The sequence below is a fragment of the Pyrus communis genome, chromosome 11, assembly GCF_963583255.1.
Source record: "Pyrus communis chromosome 11, drPyrComm1.1, whole genome shotgun sequence".
In the NCBI taxonomy this organism is placed as follows: domain Eukaryota; kingdom Viridiplantae; phylum Streptophyta; class Magnoliopsida; order Rosales; family Rosaceae; genus Pyrus; species Pyrus communis.
In genome coordinates this window covers 16,260,085-16,274,231 of record NC_084813.1, presented here as the reverse complement: position 1 = coordinate 16,274,231, position 14,147 = coordinate 16,260,085, and the positions used below count along the sequence as shown (strand labels likewise).

General features: G+C 35.7%; 1 protein-coding gene and 1 non-coding gene across 4 annotated transcripts; one reads left to right on the top strand and one right to left on the bottom strand.

Moving 5' to 3' along the window:
• The first annotated feature begins 2,238 nt into the window (after positions 1-2,238).
• TRNAK-UUU (transfer RNA lysine (anticodon UUU)) lies at positions 2,239-2,311 on the top strand. The gene has a single exon. It is a non-coding gene; the product is annotated as a tRNA-Lys (tRNA).
• Positions 2,312-8,263: 5,952 nt separating this feature from the next.
• Positions 8,264-13,709, bottom strand: LOC137707823 (ABC transporter E family member 2-like). 3 transcript variants are annotated; one of them, XM_068446743.1, is made up of 13 exons: positions 13,475-13,709; positions 12,901-13,017; positions 12,118-12,203; positions 11,924-12,021; positions 11,725-11,842; positions 11,521-11,610; positions 11,024-11,328; positions 10,673-10,868; positions 10,373-10,558; positions 10,017-10,286; positions 9,031-9,276; positions 8,767-8,901; positions 8,264-8,646 (listed from the first exon to the last, which is right to left on the bottom strand). In XM_068446743.1, the coding sequence occupies exons 2-12, from the start codon at positions 13,001-13,003 to the stop codon at positions 8,782-8,784; spliced, it is 1,818 nt and encodes a 605-aa protein (XP_068302844.1). In that variant the 5' UTR covers positions 13,004-13,017; positions 13,475-13,709; the 3' UTR covers positions 8,264-8,646; positions 8,767-8,781. The 3 variants fall into 3 exon arrangements, with proteins under 3 accessions (XP_068302844.1, XP_068302845.1, XP_068302846.1); XM_068446744.1 differs by having other exon boundaries at positions 12,901-13,014; XM_068446745.1 differs by having other exon boundaries at positions 12,901-13,011.
• Between the last annotated feature and the right edge of the window lie 438 nt (positions 13,710-14,147).

Sequence of the window (14,147 nt, the reverse complement as noted above, 5' to 3'; positions counted from 1 at the left end):
GCTTGAGGACAGCAACACGACAACTAAGCCACTCCAAGAAGCAAGAGAAAGAAGAGCGGAGTGGTCCAAGCTCAATGTTGGCAGACGAACAAACGGCTCTTGCAAATGGACATTCAGCAAACACATGTAGCGCCGACTCCGAAGAGGAACTACATAAAACACAAATGTCATCCACCACAATGCCTTTATTGAGGTCCATTGTTTGCACTTTATCCAAACTATGTATTTCCTTCTTCATTAATGAATATCGTACTTGAACTAAAAAAAAAAAAATAACCATCAACAATAAATTATGTGGTTTACAAATTTCGGTTTTAAAAGATTTTCTGGTTAACATTATCCGTATAAAAATATTAAAAGGTAAAGTACAAAAAACTACCTCAACTATGGGTCAAATGACACTTTCATATCTCATCTTTTAAAATTGACAATGTCATACCTCATCTTACGAATTTGTGTCAATGTTATACCTTCCGTTAGCTTGGCCGTTTATTTCTCAGTTAAATGCTAACGTGGCTTGATCCGGGACCTATTTTTATTAAAAAATTAATAAAAACAAAAAAAATCATTTAATATTAAAATAATAAAAAAAAAGTACATAAAAAAATAAAAAACAAACCTCTCCTTTTGTGCATCTCCCCTCTCTCTCTTCCCCCATCATCTTCCTGCAACCCAGAAAAGAAGAAGGAGAAAGAAGAAGAAAAAGAAGAAAAAAAAAAAAAAAAACCCAAACCAAACCAAACCCAGTTTATCCCCCCTCCCCCCACCACAAACCCAACCCCCTGCAACCTAGAAAGGAGGAGGAAGAAGACGGAAACAAAAAAACAAAAAAAAAAAAAAAACAAAAAACAAAAAACAACAACGGGAAACCCAGTTCGTACCCCCTGCAGAAGAAGAAGAAGAAGAAGAGGGAAGCAGAAGAAGAGAAGAAAAAAATAAAAAAAAAAAACCCCCCCCCCAACCCAACCCGCAGAAGAAGAAGAAGAAGAAGAAGAAGAGGAGGGAAGCAGAAGAAGAGAGAAGAAAAAAAAAAAAAAAAAAAAAACAACGGCAAACCCGTCGCCTGCACCCACCCAACCTGCAAAAGAAGAAGAAGAAGAGAGAAGACAAAAAAAAAAAAAAAAAAAAAAAAAAAAAACAACGGGAAACTCTTCACCCATCCACCCAACCTGCAGAAGAAGAAGAAGAGAGAAGGAAAAAAAAAAAAAAAAAAACCCAGTTCGTCCGCCCCCCTCGCACCCACCCTCTCCCCTCCACACCCATTCCCCACCACACCCCCCCCCCCCCCCCCCCCCCCCGCCACCGCCGCCCATTTTCTCCTCGCCTAGGAGAATGGGTTTTTTTCTGGGTTTTTTTTTTTTTTTTTTGGGTTGTAGGTAGTGGGTGGGAGGTTGGGTGCAGAGGGTGGGGCGCGAAGGTGGGGAGGTTGGGTGTGTGGGTGTGGGAAGAAGAGGGGGCGGGGAGCAGGGAAAACAAATTGGTTTTTTTTTTTTTTTTCTCTTCTATTTTTCTGGGTTGCAGTTGCAGAAAGGGGAAGAAGATGAAGATGGGGAGAAGGGAGAGGGGGGGGGGGGGGAAGGGACGAATTGATGTTGGTTTTTTTTTGTTTTTTTTTTTTTTTTAATAACTTTTCTTTATTATTTTAATATTTAAATAATATTAAATGATTTTTTTTAATAATTTTTTAATAAAAATGGGTCCCGGATCAAGCCACATCAGCATTTAACTGAGAAATAAACGGCCAAGCTAACGGAAGGTATAACATTGACACAAATTCGTAAGATGAGGTATGACATTGTCAATTTTAAAAGATGAGGTATGAAAGTGTCATTTGACCCATAGTTGAGGTAATTTTTTGTACTTTACCCAATATTAAAATTTAATAATGTGTAACGTATTATCTTCCACTTAGTCTTAGTCTTTGACAGAATGGTATACCCTACTCCCACGAGCTCCTTCTGAAACTTGTCTACCATTTTAGCCGTAAATTCCAAACCTTAAAATACCAAAAAAAACCTCCCAAACCAATTGGATCGTAGAAAATGAAATCTCATCTTGTTGGGAAGTGGTCATTCTAATCAAGATTTCAGATGAAAATAAATCACTTTTCTTTTCAAGTTTATCCATTCCACGAAAGAAAACGAATGACAAAACGATTAAACATTGAAATACAAGAAGAAAATGGTTAGATATGACACTAAGAGATAAATAAATAAAATGAATGATCAAATCATGTGAGCCGTCTTAGCTCAGCTGGTAGAGCGCGTGGCTTTTAACCACGTGGTCGTGGGTTCGATTCCCACAGACGGCGATAAGCATTTATTTTTATATTAGTTGGGGTCCATAATTAAGATTACTATTCACATTAACTTTTTTTTTTTTCCTTTTTTAAAGGACCAGCAACGCCCAGGGGAGTGATCCTTAAATGTATATTCTCATCCCTACCTAGCACGAGACCTTTTGGGAGCTCACTGGCTTCGGGTTCCGTAGGAACTCCGAAGTTAAGCGAGAAGGGGGCTAGAGCAATCCCATGATGGGTGACCCACTGGGAAGTTGCTCGTGAGTTCCCAAAAACAAAACTGTGAGGGAATGGTAAGCCCAAAGCGAACAATATCGTGCTACGGTGGTAGAGCGGGCCCGGAAAGTGATCCGCCCCAGGCGGGGATGTGACACTTCACCACAGTAATTCATTTTTTTCGGGAGTCGAGAACTATATTACTTTACTGTTCATAAATTTATTTTGTGATAGAAAGCTTTCTTTTCATCATCTTTTAGTCGACAAAGAGAATTTTATTAATATGTAATTTATATTTTAACAAAGCTTTCTTCCACTTGAAGTACGTCGAGAATTTCAATAAAAATCCAAGTGTTTGAGCCAATTAGGAAATGCATTTAAAAAATAATTTTGTTTGAAGCATAAAAGTGTTTTTATTAGGACTTTGAAAATTTCAACAAATTTTTTTTTTCTAGAAACACTTCAAGTAATTTTATTTATTCAAAATACTTTTAAATTTTCTACTAAACATAATTGACATTTTTATGATCTAAAAGCACTTGCAGATATATCTTATATTTAAATTTAATTATTTTTTCATTTGGACACAAAACCTACTGTAGTAATGAGTAAATCTGAGTTTAATTATTTTTGGATTGTCCTTACCATAATATGAATTCTTTCTTCTGATTCCAGAGGAAGGAACAAATACATTTTGCATCACATCTTTGTTGTCGGGGCTTATAAAATTGGAGGAATGCGTCGGGTTTTTTTCTGATCGAAGGGTTTCTCGGTGAAGGGAGTGGTGGGAAGAGGGATTTGCAGAGGTAGAAAGTTGTGACCAAGAATGAACAAAGGCGAATTTGTGATCAAAGACCTTGGAAAAACTCGATATTGCCTAGATCTGAAGATTGTACAATGTTTTGACGATATTCTGGTACAATAGTTGACTATACCAAAAGGTGTTACGTCGATTTAATAAAGATAGAGCGAAGCCTTAAAGTACTGTCATGCTTCGAACCCGGGTTGGCGGAAAATTTGAAACTAGATCTGGTGCGTGAATAAAAGTAAAAATAAATACAAAAAACAAATTTCTCTTATACAAATAACTCCAAAATCCTTATAGGGTGTACATAATAAATTAAAATCCTTAAAAGTCGTAAATCCCTCATCAAACAGAACCTCAGCTCGTCTATCACATTTCTTGCCACATAACTCATCTGTAAAATAAAAGGTGAGGGGTGAGCAACAGCCACTGTCGCCCAATGAGTAGAATATGTAATATGTCAGTCAAGTAATGTCCTTTTTTCACACGCTAGAAGTATGACAATAATATCAAAACTTTAGCCACGTAATTCCACATCACATCATCCATTTATGTGTTCATTAGATCCTTCCTCAAATTTAACTCACCACATGACCCCTAATATCCATTCCACCCTAATATCCCTGTGTGAAGTTTACATTTATCCCTTGGATTAATGCAACACTAGAGTTCTCATGCTCCATGAACATCTCAAACAATTCCACCTAGAATGTGCATATATCCCATCGTAAACATTTCAACAAATCAAACATACTTGATTTAAAATAGATGGATATTTGTAAATAGATGAAAATCCACGATAGCTCGTGCGTTTCGTTTATAAAAAAAATAAGAATATTTTGAAACACATTATATAAACTCCCCACCTCGATCGATAGCTAGAACCTCGGCAAGACAAGTCCACTAACAATCTCCACACAACCAACTCCCTGACCCTAAACTTTCTTTCATCTCTTTCTCTCTCTCTCTAAATATAAATACACACGCGCGCGCACACGTACACACACACACACACACACACACACACACATATATATATATATGGGATAATATTTTAACAAATATTTTTACACTTCTTTGTAATCTTTAGATTTTATAAAATTCAACGGTCTAGACTAAGAGTGATGTGATTAATTGACTTGAATGATCATGTGGATAATAATTAATAAGGAAAATGCTAATCTCAATTAAGAAAAAAATATCTAATGGAATAAAACTGAAGGAAAAAAAAAAAAAAAAAACATTTGAACCCTAATAACTAAAAAACATGAAATCTCTCCTTTGCCGATGAGGTCTGCAGTGTTTCTCCTCTTTCATTTTATAAAAATAATCCTAATAATAACAAAAAAAACACGATTTAAGAGTAAAAATCATTATTCATATGGACTGATAAAACTTAGTTTTATCACCTTGCATATATGAACAATAATATAGAATTTAGAGACGTTTCATTTTGCTTACATAATGAAGATTCAAGGCATGGAAGTTGCAAACTTGTGGGAGATGGAGGTTGCAAACCTCCTTTCTTATTTTCACGATTATAGCTAGGGTTTCTTCCCCTTTAAATTTTAGTTTTACTTTTTTTTTTCCAGATTTTAAGTTTTTTTCAATTTTATTTTTATTTTTAATATTAGTTAAAATACACATAAGTATCCAAGTTATTTAATGAATAAATAAGAATCCTTGAATGTTAAAAAAATCTAAGGTTACAAAGAAGTGTAAAAATGTTTGTAAAAATATTTGTCTCTTGATCCTATCCCTATATATATATATATATATGCAGGCTCTTTAACAAGAGGAATCCCCATTTAAAAAAAAAATGGGAACATCCTCTTGACCGTTGGATTGACTTTAATGAAATTGTGTGGTTGAGATTAAATTACAGACCACACAATTTCATTAAAGTCAAATCCAACGATCAAAAGGATGTTCTCATTTTTATAGAAAAATGAGAATCCCTCTTGTTAAAGGATTCCTCTCTCTCTCTCTCTCTCTCTCTCTCTCTATATATATATATATATGCAACGTAGATAAAAGAAGGATAAAGGTCAATGAAATGTAAATGAAATGGAGAAGTGGCAGAAGTTATTTATATAAGACAGACAGGAGTCGACAAGTATAGCAGGAGGTGTCCAATATCATTGGATAATAAGGTATGAGAGATTGACACTTGTTAGGGTAGTAGTTTTGGCTGTCGAGTGGATAAATAGGTGTCACTTAAAGAGGATGAATGGTACACACGGAGCAACCTCCAGCTCCATTGTAATGACAATGCAAATAAGACTGGACTGAATGATTGGATGGTTACTATGGTGGTGCACCTAAGAAGTGGACATCTGGGTATATGAACAACCACAAACAACATTGATCTCGATCACCACGTCTTGTATGCAGGAGGAGGTGTGCTAACCTAATGCATGGAACAAAAGATATCTATACTACTATGGTTTATTGTATACACACATACAGGGCATACATACGTATACAATACATAGAAAATAACAAACATGAAACAAAAGATATTTTAAAATATCATATATATTTTTTTAATACGGGTCTCACAAGTACTCCTATGGTTGTCCAAATGCTAGATGCAAAATGAGACTCTCTCCATCCTAAAGACAATGAAAAAGAGGTTTTGGAGCCTGGAGTTACATATTTGAGTGCAATTGATACTTTTTTGTACTTAGCTCAATGCACTAGACATGATATCTCATTCGCCGTTAATCTATTGGCAAGATATAGCAACATGCCAACACGCTGACATTGTAATGGTGTTAATGACATCCTTCGCTGCCTCAAAGTTACTACAAATGTGGGCTTATTTTGTCCCTATTCATCTCAGAATAGATCATACCCCATTAGTCTTCAGAATGATATTTTCCTTGTTGGTTATGTTGGCGTAGGTTATTTATCTGCTCCACAAAAGACACGTTCTCAAATGGGTTACATCTTTACTGCTAGAGACACCTCAATATCTTGGAAAGCAACTATATAAACCTTAGTTGCACATACTTCAAACCATACTGAAATTCTCGACCTTCATGAAGCCACGTGCAAATGCTTTTGGATCACATACGTTATTGAGCATATTCGAAGAACTTGTTGACTTTCTTTTGTCATTGATGTCTCTTTTAGGTTGTCATACTACAACAGTCTTGATAATGAACTACGAAGACAACACCATCTGTATCGACCATATCAAGGAATGACTCGTCAAAGGACATCAAGCATATTGTGCCGAAGTTTTTCTTCTCACATTAGCAGCAAGAACATCAGAAGATTGAAGTCAAGAGGATCTAATCTCAAAACAACATTGTCGACCTCTTCACAAAATCATGGTCAACGCCTACTTTTCAAAAGCTTGTTCAAGGAATTGGATGCATAAATTGTCTGATTTACAATGTGTGTAGTTCTCATTGAGTTTTGTCAACTCATGGGGAGTATCTTGAGGTATACTTATTTGACCTTAGTGTACTATTTTCCTACGATCATAATCTTTTTATCCCATTGAGTTTTTGTTGCCTAACATGGTTTTGATGAGGCACAAACGCTGGGTTGGTCATACCCTTGTGTGTGTTTTACTTATATCCTAAAGATGTTAGTTTTGACTTGTTTTTACTCACTTTTCTCCTTAGACTATGAGTTTTGTCCCACCTTAGATTTACCATAGGCAGGTTTTGTGAAGTTTATCCTTATATACATTCTTCGTTATTTTGAAACTTGGATTCGCTACTTGGGCTGACTAGATGAGTAGACTTCATCAATTGCTTCTATATCATCCGTGAAGATCTGATGCGCCATTCACATGAGTATTTACACACCTAAAGTGGAGTGTTGTAGTTAGAATTATATAGCACGTGTTATTGTGTAAATCCTAGTATATTGTATTCAGGATTCTTATGTAATCTAAAAGATCTTAGGCTTTCTTACTTGTAGCTTAAGTAAACCCATTATGTTCTCTATAAATGAAGGTACAAAGTAGGAGGAAAGGGCACACCCAGAATTTCTCTACACCTATCTTTTCTCTCTCTTTGTCACCACACCTTTTCTATCTCCTTCAATTTAATTTAGGTTCCAAACTTTCCTATTCTATAAGGCGTTAGATTTTCCCTTTTCTAATTGGGATTTGTTGGGTTAGTAAATTATGACAAATTTGACATATCGATAGAAAATAGGTGAGTTAAAAGTCTCGTTTTATTGGTCACCTAGTGACTGAGGATATATGGTTGAAATCAAACGACGGGTGACCATGCATTCCTCGATTACTAGGTGACTATGAGAACATTTTTGGATAAATTAATAAGCTGAATTGTAGCAATATCTTTAGATTATAGCCCAAGTGCATTTTTGCCTTATTGATGCAACGGTATTGGGCGTGGAATTTGCGGTTAACCACTCAATAGTCCAGCTAAAACTAGGCATTGACACTGCCATTTGTAAAGTTGACCTTGAAATTTTTCACTTAAATATTGAGACATCGCTAAATTAAAGTACTAGTGGCAAGTTACGATTTCAGCTTTAGAGTCTTCGTTCTGTTAAGGGTAGATTGTTAGCGGTCACCCACCCCTGAATTTGATATTAGGGTTGAAATATAATATAGTCGTCCTCAAACTAGGGACACTCTTTAAACTACTGGTCTCTTCCTTTGGTACCGTCAAACCTTTTGCTTTTGTTTTTTTTTTTTTTTTTTTTTTTTTTTGAACAAATGATATTATCTCCACTAAGAGGGAGAGATATGCTTAACCACACAATGAGATAGCAATAAGATGATTTAAATTCGTTTTTGGCAGAATCAAACTTGAGACCTCTCACTTATAAGTGAAGAAGAATACCACTAGACCGTAGTACTAAGTGGCAAACCTTTTGTTAAATGTAGGGGAGAAATTATGGGTATTTAATCAAGTCAATGTTGTAATTTGGCTGTTTGTAAAACACCAAAATTAGATAAAAGTATAATAAAAAATGGATAATAATAACCAAAATTAGATATAGCAAGCCCCATGTCGAACTAACATGTCATTTGGTGAAAATTTAAACGTACCAAACAGATTAACCACCCCAAAAAATAACATCCCCTTGATTTTGATACTACGAGAGGCCGTTGTACATTGAGATTTGCTCGTTCAACGATAATTTACCAAAAACTGGATAACTGCAAGCACATTATATGTGCATATTTGAGTAGCAACAATGCGTAAGGGCCTGGAAACAAACATCACCCTTTTCACAGACGAAGGACTGAATTAAACGTAGCATGCTGTGACTCCGCCGAGATTCCATTATACTAACACCCTCCATACTCGGTCAAAATTGCAAAGTGGAACTGAGACACCAGTTAAATTATCAACACGCCGAAGAAACATGAAATAAACACGGTAATGAATGGAGCATAGTAACATAACATTTGTACCCAAAAAAAAGAGAATGAAGCATAGTAACATACCATCTTGTGGATTAATCAATCATCCAGGTAATAATAGGACCCAGCTGCCTTTTGTTCCCTATCTTTCGTCGACTCCAATTTGTTGATTCGTGGGCGATAGTTAGTCGGGTCACGCCTAAATGTGATATCAAGATGCTGCATGCATGCATCATTTTGAAAAGAAAAAAAATCAATGAAAAGAGCAAAATTAAATTCTTATCATCACACACTAAAGTAGTCGCAGTCCAAAACAATCGAGTGGAATGAAGAAGTTGCAAGACTTACAGATAAGAAGAGATTCATCCCAGTCAACAATGACTGCGGAGCATTTGCAGTACAATCAATTGATGCCTGCCCCTCATAGACAATAACCCTATCTGCCAAGTAAGTAGCCATGATAAAGTCGTGTTCAACGATGAATGCTGTTTTCTTAGCATGTAGGATAAACCTCTTTATGACTTTAGATGCAACAATACGCTGCTCAGAATCAAGATATGCACTCGGTTCATCTATAAGATATATATCTGCAGGCTGCATTAAGTAAATAGAGATGTGGATTAGAATGAGTCCGTGACAGGTGATTCGCATGCATCTTCACCAGCCAGAACAACGGAAAAACTATAATTCATGGCCTTCCCAGTGCCAAACAATAAAAAGATTAAAAAGAGTGAAACTGTTATTGTGAACATGTAATCACTAGATACAATGTTACCTTTAAGGCAGAGGATAAACAAATGTATGGCAACATTGGCAAGGACAAAAAATTATATTAGGATTTTAGAGCACAAACCTAGGAATGACAGATGGTCATGCTAAATGGCCAAACGTGTTCAAGGATGGAAAAATCTAAAACAAGTAGACAATTCCCTCCTACTCAAGATGCATCCATGGAAACAAATATAAGGGGTAGCATAAAGTGTTGAAAATGATTCATTTAGACACACAAGGCCCATTTATTAATTCACATCAGAACCCTATCTCTCCCTTCCTACGAAAGGCTGATATAAGGGAAAAATAAACACAACTTCTGATTTTCAAAGCCAGTTGAACCTTGTGACCTTTCACCAAGTAATTCAACTTAACTACCAAATCATTTGTTGAAAAATCACGAATCTACGAAAATAAACAATGCTTATTGAAAACTTTAGGCTTCTAAATTTCATAACCAAGACACAAAAAAGCTTAACGCCACAATGTAACAAAGCAACCCAGCTGAGCAACATTATTCCACTAATCCAATGATTTATAAAAAGTGGATAATAATAATCTACCTTCCCGAGGCATAGGCATAATGCAACCCTTTGGAGCTCTCCACCAGAGAGATTCAGAACTTCTTGATCCATTAATTGTTCAATAAGAAGAGGTTTCATCACATCTGACATGAATTGGGGGTGAGTATATGAATCACGAATTTTTGAATGTAACAAGGCTCTGACAGTGGATGGAAACTTTGGGCTGATTTTCTGGGGCTTGTAAGAAACGTTGAATTCAGGTATCTCCACATCGGAATCTTCCACAGTATCAGGTTTCAATAGACCAGCCTGAAAATTGGGCATATGCTAACTCAACATCCAAAGCTGCAAAGTAATTATGACTGAAGAAAAATAAGATGAAAAACAAAGAATACCAGCATACGGATGAATGTTGTCTTCCCTGTTCCATTCTCTCCCAGCATTACAATAATCTGAGAATCAGTAAATTCACCTTCAACCGCACGAAGCCTGAAGTTTCCCTGAGTTTTAGTCATTGATGGGTATTTATATCGTGCATATGTATTGATTTCTTCAGCACTTTCCTGTGGAGTCTCAGCAACCTGGTAAAGATAACAAAGTAAATCACAAAGCAATGATAAGTCAAAGGAGTCTTTCTGTTTTTTCCAGTTGCAAGTCAAAAAAAGAGCATTTCATGGACAAATTTATAATCTTGCCTTGAAGGTCAGAGATACATCCCGGAACCTAAGATTCTCTGTAGGAACAAATCCAGCCAAGAAGATGTTGATTCCTTCTCTAACTGAGAAGGGAAGAGTTACAACTCCATATGCACCCGGTTTCCCATATAAACAGCAAATGAAGTCTGATAAGTAATCCAAGACACTAAGATCATGCTCCACAACAATTACATAGCTGAAAATATAAGAGAATATGACTATTAGTTAAATATGCAGACAATCAAGAAGAGAATATGACTATTAGTTAAATATGCAGACAATCAAGAAATGGAATCCAACAAAACCATGCAATTCAATTTTGAGGAAAGAAGAGAAAATAAGAAATTAAACCTATTAGGCCTGAGCAAAGATCGGACAACTTGGGCAGCTTTAAGCCTCTGTTTGACATCAAGATAACTTGAAGGTTCGTCAAACATATATATCTCTGCATTCTGTATGGCAACGACAGCAATGGCGAATCTTTGAAGCTCCCCACCTGATAAATCCCCTACCTTACGCTCTATAACCTGGTTCAGCTCAAGATCAGCACATAATTTTTCCTTCATATCCCTCTCATCTTTCTGACTGAGCACCTCCCCAACATTCCCTTGAACTGCTTTTGGAATGTGATCAACATACTGGGGCTTTATAATGGCCTGTTAAGTAAAAAGAATATTAAGCAAATTAGCAAGAAGAACAAATATAACATGAGACAATATACTGGTTAGAGACAAGAAAAGATGGCCAAGATATACCCACAACACAACAGGCAAAATTATATTCATTTAAAAACTAAACTCATTTCCAATTTAGTACAAAAGGTTATGGACAGCAAAATTAAATGGTACCTTCAAATTATCTTCTAGGATGCGGGTGAAAAAATTCTGCAACTCAGATCCTCTAAAGTAGGTCAAGATTTCCTGCCAATCTGGAGGATTCTGCAAAAATAAAAATAAAAAAACCATCTAGATAAGATAATCGAAGAATGCACCAAACAAGTTTGAAACATAATAAACTTGTCAAAGAAGGGGAATTTGTGTAAGGAGTCTTACTTTGAAACGACCCAAATTTGGTTTCAACTTTCCACCCAAAACTTTGAGGGCAGTTGACTTCCCAATGCCGTTTGTTCCAACCAAACCAAGAACTTGACCTGGCCTAGGGACTGGTAACCTGAAATTACAAAATTTATGTCATCCCAAACCACATAAATGCTCAAACGAACACTTCCCAATAATGTGGTAAGGAGCTAACCTGTGTAGCTTGAAAGTGTTAGGCCCATAGCGATGGGTTGTATCTTTGTCTAAATCCTTTGGCAAGTTAATGATTTGGATTGCTTCAAATGGGCATTTCTGCATCATCAGATGGTATAGAGTCCAATTAATGCCTTTAAAACACAACTATTTCAGATAAAAAGACAACTGACGGTAACAGCACTTCTTACAGACCTTAACACAAATACCACATCCAATGCACAATTCTTCTGAGATGAAAGCAATCTTGGATGCAGGGGTAACCTCGATACATAGTTTACCTGTATATAGACTGATTAGTAGTGTGTATGTTTGTAGCACTACAGGACAAAAACATAATAATACTAAGTCCGGTTATAATAACAAAGTGCTCATTCACAGAAAAGCAAACATAGTTGCCATGATAATGCATAGCAGGAACTCACCAACAGAAACATTAAATCTATTTGGAGCCGTCTCATATTATGCAAGAGCTCATGCCTGTATTTTTAGTAACCTTTAATACAAGCATTCCTTGATTTTATCAACCAATAATCTCTTTTAATGGAAAGTTTTGAGCATAATTAAAATTTCTGAGTGTTTCTCCTTGCAGGAGGCATTCCATTACCTTTATTTCCTTTCATCATAAGTAGCTTTCACGACCACATTTGAACACAAATAATATGTCTCAAGATAAATACCAAGTCACATGATTAAAAAAAAAAAAAAAAAAAAAAAAAAAAGGGTGACAAATCCAAGTAATCAAGAACAGTGCATCTTAGAAACCCTATAGAAATATAATAGCAAGATCATAATTCAAGAAACAAGAAAAGATTCTATTGTTTTCATTAAAAATAAAAAACAAAACAAACCATTATCTGAGTAATTCAATTAATCCAGATATTTAATTCCCTTATGATATCAACAGACATATACACACAAATTATTACATAAACAAAATGGAAATGATACAAGTGAGAAGAGGTAACTATAATATACCAGTGATGACAACAGGACAGCTCCTCTTGCATTCCTGGCGGCACTTCTTGGGTTTGCATCTGTCGGAGCTCACAATAGCTATACGGGTCAAACGGTCAGACATCTCCAAATCTTCTTCTATCCACAGTAAATCCACGGATCAAATTAAGCAAAGATCAAATGGACACAGACTGAGCAAGAATCAAACTAAAGGTGCTTACGGGCCGGAAACTAATCAAATTTGGGCAAAACTAAATCCAATGCAAGCTGGCTAGTATATTAATTTTGCAACCAGTCCAACCTAATTTCAGTACCCAAAGCTCAGAAGCAACCCAACATCTAAAACCAAACGCCTGAATATGTTTACAGGTATAAAAAAAATCCCCAATAGCATGAATTTCAACATTACTAAAAATCAAATCCCTAATTTCACCAAAATCCCCAACAATCACAAATTCACAAATCAAGTCCCCTTCTTTACATATAAAAAAAAAAAACCCAAATATCACAATCAAAAGCTGATTCTTTTACACAATTCGAAGCTCAAAAGGTGATTCTTTAACACAAATCTCAATCGCAAGCTAAAGAAAAGTACCTTGTTTGACAAGAGGAGAAAATGGAGGAGAAGCTTGAGTCGGATCAGCTGGCAGCTGCAAGCAGAGGAGCAGTAGAAATACACTGAACACTGAAGGAGAACACGAAGCCGATCAAACTGCGATGGCGACGGAGACTGAGGCTGAAAAAGGAAAGCTCGAGAGAGAGAGAGAGAGAGGATAGAGGGCAAGTGACGGTTAAGTGTAGGGAGAGGCAGGTGTGGGAATGGGTTGAGAGTCGGACGGGGGCAGGGAATGGTTCTGCACATACCCAATTATTGACTGTTCACACCCAGAAGTTAAAAAAAAAAAAAAAAAAAAAATTTACTTTTTCGTACATTTTCTAAAATCTATGAATTTTTTTTTTTTTTTTTTTGGTAAAAATTACTTTTTCGTATATTTTCTAGAATTTATGAATTTTCTTATTTGATTAACATAATACATATTCTTTTGAATAAAATTTAAATTTTAGGATCTAAATTTATCTCAACTTGCTCTAATAGTTGGGGCAAATATGAGTTTTAACCCAAAACTCATTTCTTGGACAAATTTAATCCATGATTCTCCTGAGTTAGTAGGATTGGCGCACCATATATGTATTTTTTTTTTTTTAGTTTTATATTTATAAATTTATTGAATCTAACTGTTAAAATCTAATATGATCAAATCAAACGG